The 14,133-nt window shown below is 43.1% G+C and overlaps 1 protein-coding gene across 1 annotated transcript in view; it reads left to right on the top strand.

The window, feature by feature from the left end:
- The window catches only part of DNER (delta/notch like EGF repeat containing), a 322,853-nt gene that overhangs the window by 108,186 nt on the left and 200,534 nt on the right, over nucleotides 1-14,133 (top strand). The window contains exon 2 of the mRNA XM_059927455.1: nucleotides 13,763-14,065. Coding sequence (XP_059783438.1) covers nucleotides 13,763-14,065 — 303 coding nt within the window. The remainder of the gene's footprint in view (nucleotides 1-13,762; nucleotides 14,066-14,133) is intronic.

Raw genomic sequence — 14,133 nt, 5'->3', positions numbered from 1 at the left:
TTATATCTAGTCAGGAAAATATATCTTTATTTTTCTTCAAATTATCTTGGAAATACTTGCCCCTTTCATCTCCTGTTTAAGTTTTTGGATCAATTTGACAAATTAGGAGAAAAAAGAACATGGGGTTTTGGTTGGAATTGTATCTTTCCGCCTGGATTAGTAGTCTTCTTTTGTTTTTGTTTTTGTCCGCACCATGCTACTTGCAGGGTCTTAGTTCCCCAGGGATTGAACCGGGGGGCCCACGGCAGTGAAAGCTCGGAGTCCTAACCACAGCACCGCCAGGAAATTCCCTGGATTAGTATTCTTATTATATGCTAGCTGATGACTGTGGACGGGTACTCTAATTCTATGAGCCTCAGAGATATATACAGATAATTCTACTTAACTGGGTAGGGTTATAGTGAAAATGAAATGAGTTAAAACATGGAAAATGCTGGGAACTGTGCGATGCATAGTGTAAGCCCTCAGAAATCTTAGCTATGTACGCTATTAGTATTCTTTGGTAGAAACCGTCTTATCAAAAGTATCAGGACAGTTAATCAGGCCAATTAAAATAAGCAAGGAAGTTAAGTGGGGAATCCTAAAAATGTTTCAAATATACCGTAAGCATCTTATTTTATCTTAAGATGTATAAATGTATATTCATGCAGTAGGGGAAAGGGTTCTGTTGAGTCTTTACCTGCAGTTCTACATGCTGATGGTGGTTTGTTTCCTTGTGCAGTTTGTAATTTTTTATTGTGAGCTCATTATAGTAAGTGTTTATGTGTGCACGTGTGTGTGTGAGTCTCATGTGCTCTGTGCTGTGAAAGTGTCACTCCATCACTCTGCTGGTTCTGGTCAAGTTTTTTATGTGCGTTTCTTGGTTTAGGATTTCCACATCAAGGGGATGTTGTTAATTTCATGGGCTATTTATATGGAAGGTTTTGACTACTCCCAGGCAACTCTTTTTTTCATCCAAAGACCCTGGAGCTATGCCCGTTTTTCAGAGGTTTCTCCAGGCCTGCAGGTAGATATATCTCCAGACCATTTGCCTTTTTATAAACAGACAGGGTGGCTCTAAGAGGCTTTATGTATGGACTCAGGTATAGCTCCCCTACTTCTCCTGGGCTCAAGGCCACATTTCCCATCCCTGTGTGATTTATAGAATTCAGCCCCCCCCCCAGTCCTTAGGTATTATTCCAGGTCCATAACCCCTGTGGTTAATGAAGAGCTAATGGCTCTGGTTTCGAGTCCTCTTCTCTTTTCATTTCTGAAACTGGAGAATTTCTCTTCTCCCCTACCCCCTTTTAAAGCTCACCCTTGAATTAAAGCGTTTTCTGTGTTATCTAAAATTGTTAAATGGTTTTAGCTGGAGAAGGGTCTGCCCATCAGTTCAATCTGTTATAATAAAAGTCCTGAATAATGAAATTTCCCATCAATTAAGCTTTTATTTTCTGTGTGCCTATAGTATTTACATATGCAAGAAAAGTGGCAGTGTCTATAATCTTTATGCAGTAACTTAATTCACATAGTCCAAGTTGGCAAGCATTATTAAATGTGATTGGTTTCATCAACATACTAAAACAATTCAGAGGGTGCTCTGTGCTCTAAAGTTAGTTTGCTGAAAAACCCTTAATTCTACATGGTTATGTCTTACTGACTGTTTTTCCAGTGTGGTTTTCTACCCTTCTAATTTCATGCCTAAATTGGAAACGCTAAATATTTGTGTATTTAAAGAGATCATTTGTATGATCAGTATTGAGTGCTTTCAGAGCCACAGTGCCTCTGCTGTACCGCTTCTGTAGACATAACTATACAGGCGCCAGCTCTCTGCTGATTTAAGGTTTAGCTTGTCGTGGTCGGGGAAACGGCTCTGTGTCTTAAAGACAATGCATTGAAGGCACTTTGAATGTTCTCTCTTCTGCTTCCCGGTAAAGCAGTCCCCTGTCCGTAGGGCTGCACAGTTAAGGTGGTGGCGGTTTTCTATCCTGTGCCTCCCCTCCCTGCCCTAACTCCCAGGCTGCAGACACTCCAGTCTCTGCGACCTTCCTCTTTTCTGTGCATCACAACCCATGGCTGTTTCTAGTTGGCAGGGCTTTCATGGATGACCTCTTCCACTCTCAGCCCTGTTCTATTCCTTTATTAGTTTTCCTTTAGCTTCTTTTGTCTTTCATAACGTTAAAGGTCCTCTCAGCTTCCTCTTGGAAAAACACTTGGCCTTTTAGTAGATGTTAGCCAATCAGAGGGCTTCTTTCCAACTGTGCCCCGAGTTGTGAACGTGCATGCTCTTTTGGGGTCTTTGGCTTTTGTGGATTTAAAAACAATTGCTAATGGATATCCAGGGCCTGCTCTTTTGGTGGTTAGAATTTCATTTTTTTTTTCTTTCTAGCTTTTCTTCTTAGTGAAGATCCCTACATGAAGCTTGCTGGTTCTAGAAGGCTTACCTCCAGGCACATGAAGTTGGACAAGAGGAAGACTTGAGATTTATCCGCAGGGCCACTGATTCTGTCGTCATCTCCAGAGCAGATGGCTATTAAAATTAGAGCAGCTGTTTCCACTGAAGTTTAGGAAAGCTGAAAAGAGAGCAAAGAGAATTTTTGTGCCTGCAGAGAGAAAAGCACACATCAAAGTGGTCAAGGGGCCAGGCAGGTACACAAGCATACAGAACACTTTACAGCTTAGAGCAAAAGCCTTTCCCAAATTAGGTTTTGTACCCTGGTTTTTCTGCATCCTAGAATTCTTCCCCAACTTTTCTTAAGGATCCAGGCTATTAAGCTTAGCAGGTATGGGCTCCGAGTGAAGAATGGTCTAAAAGTAAGCAATGCCCTCTCTGTTTCAGACAATAAATATTTAGTGAGTGCCTACTACGTTCCTGGTTCTGCAGCTCCCTGCTACCCTACAGAAGTGTCATTTGTCATTTACAACTATTTTAAGTAACAAAGAAATCAGCACATTTTAATATTTGGAGACTACCTTTGGGGCCCCTATGAAGGGTAAAAGGTTCTTTTGAAAGTGGGAGGCTGACTCCAGTCCCTACTCTGGTATGATGTATTTCACTGGCTTCCCAAAGCTTCCAGGAGGGCAACCAAACCCAGAGGCTACTGTGTTGGGGCCTCTTCCCTGGCTCCCACGGCCTCGCGTGGCTTCTGTGTTGCTGGAGAGTCTCCGTGGAATCCCCGTGCTGCTCCACCATCTGGGAGGAACGTCAGGAAGGAACCTTGAGGTTACTTTTGGGCAAAGGCAAGCTGGTGTCATCCTCTTTGCCAGAAGCTTCAGGGATATTTCAGGAACCGGGAACTCTGGGTGCAGGAAACTCTCCAAATAGGGATGCCGTTCCTGACACTCATATAATGTTGGAAATCAACTCACTTCAGTAAAAAAGATGGAAAAGGCAAAAAGTTAGGGGTGCAGTTGACACTGCTCTTGACGGTGTGATCTTTACCAGGGCCTCCTTGCCGAGGGCAGTTGCCTGTCCGTCTCAGGTAACACTGAGGGTGTGTGTCTCAGGTTGTGACACAGGTTACAGATGACAAAGACATTTCCTAGGAAAAAAAAAAGACATAAACAAAATATGCTTCTTTCATTTGGTGGGAAACGTCACCCAGCAAGGTGTAATCCCACACATGTGTGGACGACTCCACCCCGGACTTTAATGAAGTAGCTCTTCTCAGGACAGAAGTCACCTTCCCCTATGTCTTCTCTCACTGCCAGTGTGGCTTGTCTGGGTCGAATCCCTGAGACCCCTCACCTTGGCTGTCTTTGCTGTGGGCGTGTTACACGCTATACTCTGCTCTCTCTGCATTTATCTGGGTGGAGCAGCCCCATTTGTCTGTATTCTTGGGGCTCAGACTTTGCTCTTTCGCACATTCCTGAAACTTGGTCAGCGTGCTGTTCATCCAGCAGACACTTGCTCCTACCAGTTTTCCTGGGGCTGTTTGTCTGAATGAGTGCAGAAGAAGATCTGACCTTTGCCAGCTCTTCACCCTGCCCAGACCCCCTCTAGGGCGGCATACTTGTAAAGGCTCCATGCTCCTGGGCGTGCCTTCAGGCATCTCACATTCTGTGTATGCAGGATTGGATCGTTGAACAGAACCATGAACCAGGGCCTCTGGGCAGGCGTCTTCTCTCTCTCTGAGCTGAGCGGGCTCACTTCATGTTCTTTCAAAGGTCTGATAAGCTGAGTTTGGGGTCTGTTTGGGGCCTCTTCCTGACCCACTGGAAGGTGGCCTCTGACCCCTCTGGCTCCCCAAACTGCCCTTGTCAGTGCCAAATCCAGGGTCCACTTTCCAGTAATCGAGTTATCTTCCTCTAGTGGCCTCTGGCTATTAGCCACGCTCTCCTTCGCAAACCCACTCCTTGACTTAACGAGGTAAAATAAGACACTTTGGAATATGGGAAGAGGTTACAATTTGGAATCACTCAGTCTTCGGTTCACCTCTCAGCTCTGACACCTACCGTGTGTGACTTTGGGCCAGCTGCTTAACCTTTCTGAGCCTTAGCTCCCGGAATATAGTGAGGATGATATCTATTTCATTGGATTGTTAAGGGCAAATGAGTTGAGACATATAAGGGACCTGGTCCTATGGGCCCTCAACACATTTTAACTCTTGCCTGTAACTCCTTTTTCCCCTCTGTGAGAATGGTCTCCTGCCTCTTCCAGCCCACCCTTCCCAGCCTCTGTGAGGCCTCACCCTCAGTGATTTTGTGGGTATGCAGTGCCACCCCTCTCCCACCTGCAGCATGCTGGTAACCGGGAGCGCTAGCTCATTCCTTCCCCCCCCCACCCCGCCAGCACCAGATCTGTACTGACAGTCTCTTAAGGACATCCCCTACTCAGTGTCCCTTAGGCAGCCAAATACCTTCCTTCCCCAAACAAAAACCATGACTTCCTGCTCCTTTCGAAACTTCTCTTCTTTCTGAATCCCACGTTTCAGTGAGTGACCTTACCCTTTACCGGCTGGTTCAGGCCAGAATCCCAGGAGTTCCCACGCACAGTCCCTTTCCTGCCTTACCCCCGTACCTAATCACTTAGTCTCCAGCCCTACCGATTCTCCAGCCCCCCTTCACGTTTCCGTCTATGCTGACCCAGCCCTAGACGTGGCCTGCATCCCTCCTCACCCCGCTGATGGCGGTGGCTGCTTCCCACACTCCTGTGTCTCCAGGTTGACCCCCTCAAATGCATCATCCCAGTCTTGCTAGAGGGATTTTTCTAAAATGCTTCATCTGTCATAGCTCTACTTAAAATTCATTATGGATTTGCCTTCAGAGCCAAAGTCCAGTATACTACCAACTGGTCTTCACTGTTTACAGCAGCCCTCCTTTTAAAACTCCCTGGCAGACACTTCAGGTGTTCTCCAGTTAAATAGAACTATTTGTAGTTCTCCTCTTACACCACCCATTTTATACCTCAGGGCCTTTGCAGTTGTTCCTTCTGGCAGGAGCCCCCTTTCCTGCTCTTCTTTCCTTGGGTAGCTCATCTTTAACCCTTGACACTTACTTCACACAGAAGAGACTCCTGGAAAGACACAGAAAGACCTCCTGGGGTCCCTTAGTGAGTTCGCTGCCCCACTCTCTGTTTTCATAGCACCCTGTAGGCATATCTCATGCTTTCATTCTTAGACCTACAATCCACTTGCCATCTATCTATCTATCTATCTATCTATCTCTCTATCTAATCTATCTATCTATTCCATTGTATGCATTTATTTATTTAGAAATATTTTAGAAACTTATTTTTAAATTAAAAAAATAAAATTGAAGTATAATTGATTTATATTAGTTTCAGTTGCAGTTTGCAATTTAATCTTTGTGTCTGGTGGGGGGGTGTCAAGCTTAATTTTTTTCCCCATATGGTTATCGATTTATTGAAAAGACTATATTTATCACACTACTCTATTCCAGAAATGAATTGTCCATATATGGTTATTCTGTTTCTTGACTTTTTATTCCATTGTCCTAATTACTGCAGTTTTAAAGTTCCTTATTTTTTATAGAGCAAGCCTTCCCACATTGTTCTTCTTATTTAGGAGCGTCTGGGCTATTTGGGAACATTTCACACAAGAACAAAAAACACTGTTGTGATTTTCGCTGTAGTTGCATTGAATCTGTAGGTCACGGGGGAAACTTTGAATCTTTGTAAAAAATAAGTGTTCTAATCTCTAACTAGACTCTCCTTCCATTTGTGTATGTCTTCTTTAATTTCTCTCAGTACTATTTTATAGCTCTTTGTTGAGGCCATGCACTTCTTTAGTTTGATTTATTCCTAGGGATTTTAAAAATATTGTAAACAACACCTTTCAAAAGATTTTATTTTTTGTTTCTGCTAAATGGAGATGCAATTGTTCTTTTTCATTTTTTAAAAAAAAAAAAACCTTTTGACCTTGCATCTAGCAAACCTGCTGAAGTTCCATATTCTAATAACTTATCTGCATGCATAATCACATAGTCTGTGAATCATGACAATTTTGTTCCTATTCAATCCTTGTAACTTCTTTTTACTCTTGCCTCCTTGCACTGGCTAGGACCTTTAGTGTAGTGTTCAGTTCCTTTGTTCTCAGTTTCAGAGAGAACTTTTTCAACATTTCACCGATAAGTATTACATTCTGAAGGTTTTTTTGTAGATACTCTTTATCAGAATAAAGAAGTTCTCTTATATTCCTAGTTTTCTAAACATCTTCACTTTAAATGGATGTTGAATTTAGTAAAATGCTTTTCTTGCATCGGTTGAGATGATCATATGATCTTCATAGGAAGTTTCATTCCCATTTTGCTGCAGGCTTCTTTTCATGAATAGGCGGGGAGGTAAAAGTTGACATATTTCCTGTATTCATGACATTGTTGTTTTGTAAAAAGAGTTTGCTGGGATGTATGAGTGTCTGTGATGAGAGATGGGACAAGAATATATGCACTGGAATTTTTCTGTAAGTTTCTGATTCAAGGAACTGGTTTTTGAATGATTAAAAGAAAAAAGAAGAAAAAAAAGCATTTCATTGAGGCTGGTGTGCCCATGCCAGTAAATGCAGTTGAATGTTATCTCTTAGAATTTAGTTGAATATGGAGAGCAAGCGACAAAGGGTTTGCCAAGTTTCTGAAGAACAGTTATTTAATTTTGGTATATCTGCAACGAGCAGGGATTAAAGATTCATCAGTATGAGTACCGATGGTTTGTGTTAGCTGGACTACAGCAAAGGGAGTGCAATTTCAAGATAATTTCTAAAAGTATCAGGTTTTAAAGAGATACCATGGAAAAGTTGGAAAATAATTGGACAAGCAGTGGTTTATTTTTAATGGATTCATTTCATGTCAAAAGTTTGAATTCTGCTTGTAATTTCCTTTTAGCCTACTTTCAGATGTGACTCAACCCACATGCAAAAACCAGGACAGGCTGATTTCAAGAAAGTGACTCAGAATTGAAGGGAAAAGTGGACTGCCCAGATTAGTCCTGGAATAATTTTTCAAGTAATTTAGAGTCCCTTAATACAGAAGTAAAGAAATACCGAAACACGTGGGAATTAAGCTTATTTAGTGTATTTCACTAAGATATATAGTTCTTGTTTCAGTAAAGTGAATGAGCACTTTTATTATTTGGATTTGGGAAAAAAAAATTCATGGGATGCATTTCTTGGCCAAGACTACTACTGGCATAAGCATGGTAGTGATTTTTTTTTTTTCGCACATTTTTACTCCTAGTGGGTAAGCAGTTGGTGTTGCAATATAGTTGAGATCTTTATGGAAGAAAGTGGGAAAAATTCCTTTTTAAGACAAAAATACTGTGACAGTTGGACCCCAACAGTGTGCATTTGTCTTTAAGCATGAAGATGACATTTTTAACCAGTGCAGTTCCTGTTTTGGACAAGAAACATGACGTGAAGAACTGAAAGGACATTAGGGTTCTCTGATCCCATCCCTTCCTTTTACAATTGAGAAGCTTGAGCCCCAGGAGCCTTTCTTGCCTGGTCCAAGATCACCCACAAATGGGAGCAGAGCCCCAGGCTTTCTCTGCTGTACCCCAGTGCTTCATGAGCAATTGATTATTATCATTTTTCCAGAAACCCCAAACTCCAAGTTCTGGGGTCTTCTTTGTCCTGGTCCCTCTCCCCCAGCTGGCAGATGCAGACACTCTCCTGCTATCTCAAGGCCCCTGGGGTGGGTGGCTCCTCTCCACCCACCCTCCTCCAGGGTTCCACCTGTTTCTCTGTTTAGCCTCTGCAGTGGGCTGTCCATCATTCACCTCCATATAGTTCAGTTGATGGGTGGGAGGGGAGGGGGAGAATTTCCACATTTCTTCTAGTGCAGGGGAGGTGGAGTGTGACCCTTTATTGTGGTCTTTCTTCATCGTGGATTATCCAGATAAGTTATTCCTTTGATTGTGCCACACCCTCAGAGTTTTTGATTAGCAGCTTGGAGCTGGGGAATCTGTATTTTAAAACGTTCCTTAAAGGATTCTGCTGCTCAGACAAATGACTAAAATGATGGTCCTTTCTACTTTAAAAAATTTTTATTTGTACTTATACACATACAAGTGAATATGTAACATTGTGTTTAAAAGTAGTATAAAAATGGCACGATTCTGTACAAATCATTCTGCATATTGCCAGTTTCTTTGTCCTTTTTACTGAGGTATTTCTCTTTTATTGATATCTAGGAATCTATATTGTAAAGGACTTAGTCCTTTGTAATAGGTGGTACATATTTTCCTCCACCATATTGTTGCCTTTTGACTTTACTTATGGAGTCTTATGGATTTTCAAAACATTTTGATGGAATAAAATGCTTCAATCTGTTCCTTTGAGACAGTGGTTCTCAACTGGGGGTGGCTTTTCCCCAGGGGACACTGGCAATGTCTGGAGACGTTTTTGGTTGTCACAGCTGCCATTGTTGGTGGGAGAGTTCTCTTGGCATCCAGCAAGTGGAGATGAGGGATGCTGTTCAACATCCTACAATGTACAGGGCAACCCCTACGCCAAAGAATACCCAGCCCAAAGAGTCAGTAGTGCACAAGTTGAAAAATCCTGCTTTCAGGCTTTTGTTTTTGTTCCTTACTTAATAAGTCACCTCTTCTTCCTATAATACGAATATCTGTATCAAAATCTGTATTAAAAGTTCCTTAATTGATTCTGCTGCTCAGACAGTTTACTAAAACTCTGGCCCATTCTACTTATTTCTTAATGCCACACACAGACTCCCCCATGGTTATTTCCCTTCTGTGTCTACACTCCTCTCTCAGTGCCCTGAGGCCACTGTGCCCCTCCCTCCCAGCCGGTGACCTGCGTGGCCTGGGCCAAGTGGCGTGTTCCATCAGTGTTTGTAGGCTCTCCTCCTGGGCTTCTTTGCGTCCGTTTCCTCAGACACTCTTCTCATTGTTTGGATGACTCTGCCCACTGAACGTGGGTATAAATGAGGGAGGGAGGTGACCCCAGGTTTGCTCTGTGCTCCTCTGGACCCTCTGAAAACAGTCATGTCAATAGGAACCTCAACCGCAGAGCTGGAGCAGAACTTGACCTGTTCCACCCCAGCCCCTGGATGTGCGAGGAATGTGTATCCAGAGCAGGCAAGCAGCTCGGCCAAGCCGCTCAGCCACCTGCGCACCAGGGCCGTCACCAGGATGCTGGGGGCTCACCTGCCTCCATTTTCGCCTAGAAAATTCTTTTCTGCTGCTGCTTTTGTGAGAGCTGCCACTGCCACCTAAGAGATGGCTTCTGAGACCTGCTCGTAAGCTGCTCATTTCTTAGCTGCAATCATCAAGCCCATTCTCTTTTTCAGTGTTAAGAACTTTAACTCAATCAAACACACGATCGTAATGGTTGACACGCATATATGCAGGGTATTAGTTGACAGACGGCTCAGGGCACGTCCAGGTTCATGTGTCTTACGCTTTTGCTGGACTGAGAGTTCTCTGAGGGCTAGGACTGGGCTTTCTTCATCCTCCTGACCCCTCTTGTAGGCATCCTACCTGGCACATCACAAGTGCCGGATAAATGGCACTTGAATTACTGATCAGCCATGTGGAGTTTTCTGTAAAAGTACAGGAGAAGTTGGAACAAAGTCCACCGAGTGTCTAAACTAGCATGGAAGGATCAGGAAGGTGGTTATGTTTCTCCCAGGCCCCACCATCACCAGGTAAGGCAGACGAAGGTGTTCGCGTGCGGCACTTTGCAGCGACCCTGGTAGCTTTGACGTATTGTATCTTAACGACCCTGTAAGTGGGCCTCTTTTATACCTGTTTTAAGTTTGACCTTTCATCCTTCTGTTCGTATGCTGCAGAGGGCACTGGAATTGCCAAAAACATGGGCAGCACTCAGTTTAGGGAAGGAAAACTGGTCACAGCTAAAGTGTCACATGAGACTACCTTCAAATCATGAGTCCTGGGGCTGGCAGGCACCTTCGCTCTGACCTCACCCTGTATGCACCCCCATAAGCGCTCTTGATTGTAGTATAAATTATTTGACATAGGTGAAAAGTTGAAAATAAAATGTGAAAAGAATAGTTTTAGCTTAGCTCTATGATGTGAAAAAATTTCGTTTAAATAGATGAATTAATCTGATGCAATGAACATACAGCATTTAATAAATGAGCTTGTTGGTTGCTGTAAGCAGAAAACCATTAACCCATAGGCTTTCTCTTTGCTCTTCCTGCTGATATTACAAAGTCTTCATCCCTTTCCCCCCCATCATTAGAAGCTAGAAATTATAGCCAAGAAGGTATCACCTTGAATTTTGAGCATCCCCAAAGTCAGGTCTATTAATTACGATATTTTGCCTCATTATACATTTTGGCAGTTTGCTTATTTTCTGCTTATAGTTCAAATGTAATGGGATTCAAGGGCAGTAGTGACCTCTGTAACAGGACTTTTTCCCTGTGAGATAAAATACACATACAAACTTAAAAAAACAACTCAATAAGCTGTGTACAGAAAAACAGGACTTACAATAAATATTTATGATGCCAAGATTTTGCTTAAAGGTTAATGATTGCATTTTATCTTGTATTTGCTGTTAGGCAACTGAAAAGATTGTTTTCTTTTTAATGAAACTAGTCTGAAGTGTTAGAGGATAGAAAGGAAGGTAATTGTCATTGTTAGTGAAGCAACTAGGTGAAAACCCAAGGTAGTAGCATGAATATGACATGATTATTTTAAAGACGAGATCAATGATCTCGCGGTGCATTTAACGCCCTGCTTTGTATTCAGTGCATGTGTGTGTACATGTGCGTACGTGTGTGCACCATCACATCATTCACTGTTTTGAGTCCCTTTAGAAATCTATACAGCTGATAGTTTAATTTTTAGCTTCTGTCTTCTTTTCTCTACCCAGAGCGTTTCTCCCGGCCTTTTATGTTAGTCATTCCTTATTGAATCCCATGCTCTCCCTGCTTTCCTCTCATCTATCAAGCCTAGAGAGCAGCACTTAGATGGTATTGTTTATCCTCAGCATATTTTTCTTTCGGCTCTTTATTCCCTCACTTGGTGGACCTGACTCCTGGGCCTGGTGAATTGGGCCTTTCCCTGGGCGGCTGCCCTTCCCACCCAGCTCTCTCCGCCAGCACCCACCCCGACACTGCCCACGAAGGGACAGACTTCACACAGTGACTCACCTTGATGGTCTCTGAGACTGGCAGTCGCCAGCAGTAGGCTGTGGCGATGGGACAGAAGCCCTGGGGCATCTTTGGCCATCGGATTGGTGATCTTTGCCTTGTGGTCTTTGCCTTGTCATTCCCTGAGCTGCACCATGGAGGTCTGCACTTCCAGAATTGATTTTTGTAATGATCTCTCCAATTTTTAAAAATGATTTAAATGTATTTCTATGTTTTTAGGCATGTGTTAAAAGTCTAAATTTGTGACTAGGTCAACCGTCAGATGAGCTGATATCAGAAACCTGGTTTATATGTCCCCTTTATCCTAGCTAATTAAATTCTTCCTCCTTCTTGAGGTGATACCCATTCCACAAAGCCTTCCTAAAAATAAATCCAAAGCACGGGAACAGTATCAGGACTAAAGGAGCAGTTCAATCTGTCCCTTATCACACATTGCTTTTCAGATGTTGATTGATCTATCTGTCTTTATTTTTCCAGTGCTTTTTAAAAGAAACTCTACCGTGTTTTCTGTGTTCCTCAACATGCTGGGAATAGAGCTGTGAACGTGGCAGATAAGTCCATGCACTGACGGGGCTCACATGTCTTTGGGAGACAAAAAAGGGATTTATTTTAGATTTCACGGTGAAGGAAGGCTTCTCGGAGGAGGTGACATTTGAGTAGAGAACTTTGTGAAATGAGGTAGAGAGCCATGCAAAGTCTGAGAGAAAAGCATTCCAGGCAGAGGGCCCAGCAGGTGCAAAGGCCCTGGGGTGGGAATGACCTTGGCATAGTGCAGGGACATAAAGAAGGTGAAGGGGGTTGAATGTAAGGGAAGAGGATAAAGTGTGGGAAGAGAGGACCTCAGGGATAGGAGGGGGCCAGATCAGGGAGGGCTTTGTCTGCCGTGGAAGGAGTTTGGATTTTACTTTGAGTTGATAAAGATCGTAAATATTTTAAATTATTTACGCTTGAAATATTTTCTTCAGATACCAATCCACCTACTCTTATCTGAGATTTTGTGAAGGTTTTGCCAAGTGAGAGCATAGAATTAACAATGTGGTATTTTTGGAGCTTCATTTTATTCAGTCCAAAATCCCTTAATCTTCCTAAAGGAGTTTGCTGGAAATTGTGTAACAAGGGTCACTAGCAGAACGAGTAGCTGTTTTTCCAGGCAGAATTCTATCCATGTGTGTTTAAGTGTGAACTCATTTCAACAAGAGAAATTGAAGGTCCCATTTCTCTGTTGTCTATTCACTCAATTCTATTACCAGCCCTGAGAAACCAGGGTCTAATTTTCTGTTATCACAGAAGCAAATGATAACTGAATAAGCTCTGTGAACATGCCTGAACCCTTGGGCTGTCTGGAGAGAAGCATTGTTACGCTGCTTCATTTCACATTGTTTTTGTAGCATCTCCAGGTCATAACAAATGGCAAGTCAGAGGTCAGCAAAGGACTCAGCGATAAACACTTTCCTTAGAACATGAACACAATTTACAGATATGCAACTGAAATTTTATCTTCCACATCCAGCAGGGTAACATTTCTCTGAAATCACCTTCCAAAATAATCAGGTAGAAACTTTCATAGAACTCTGCTTAATATAAGTCACCACCATGCTCCCTTCTAGCATGCAATTGTCACGCAAGCTGATCATTTTGGAAGCTTTTAATTAAATAACATCGCCTTAAAGAGAATTGTTCATCAGGTAGGAAATTGGAAGACATAGGTAAGTGCATCTGTAGGGGGGATAAACTAGGCAGTCATTTCTCATGAGGGAACCTTGCAATGAATGGTCCAGGATGTGAAAGAGGAGATTTCAATTTAGATCCCTAGTATCGGTTGACTGGCAGCTAAAAATGTCAAAGTTGGTATATTCCTAACAAGCCTCAGTTTTAACTATTTTTGCCTTAGACAATTCCTCTAAGTAAGTGTTCCTGAAATCAACATTATTTAGGGCCTTGGGGTGGGGGAGGCTCTTCCCCACTAACTACATACTTCCTTGTTGGATGCCTGTTATCTGTGGGAGGGTTAATGTTGGGATGACCTTGGGAGGCCCCCCTGCCCCAAACAGCACAAGTAGTTAAAAATGCATATTCCACAGGAACAGCGTTTCTGTTAGAGCTGCAGCTCTGAGCCACGGAGCTCATTTCCCAGAGACGGCGCCACTTTTCTTATGAGGGAATAATTGACCCATTTATGGTCTCGTTTCAGCTTGTTGCGGATCCTTGCGCCAGCAACCCGTGTCACCATGGCAACTGCAGCAGCAGCAACAGCAGCAATGGCTACCTCTGCATTTGCAATGAAGGCTATGAAGGTCCAATCTGTGAACAGGCACTTCCCAGTGTCCCCGCCTCTGGCTGGACGGAGTCCATGGCACCCAGACAGCTTCAGCCTGTCCCCACCACCCAGGAGCCTGACATAATCCTGCCCCGCTCTCAGGCCACCATCACCCTGCCAACGTGGCAGCCGAAAACTGGGCAGAAAGTTGTAGAAATGAAATGGGATCAAGTGGAGGTGAGGACATTTTAGTGCATGTGCTTTTATGGAAGAAACCAGTACAGTTAAAATAATTCCAGTGGTTC

The sequence above is a fragment of the Balaenoptera ricei genome, chromosome 7 (assembly GCF_028023285.1).
Source record: "Balaenoptera ricei isolate mBalRic1 chromosome 7, mBalRic1.hap2, whole genome shotgun sequence".
NCBI classification, from domain to species: Eukaryota; Metazoa; Chordata; class Mammalia; order Artiodactyla; family Balaenopteridae; genus Balaenoptera; species Balaenoptera ricei.
The sequence above is the reverse complement of the archived record's forward strand: the minus strand, read 5'-3'. Positions and strand labels throughout refer to the sequence as shown.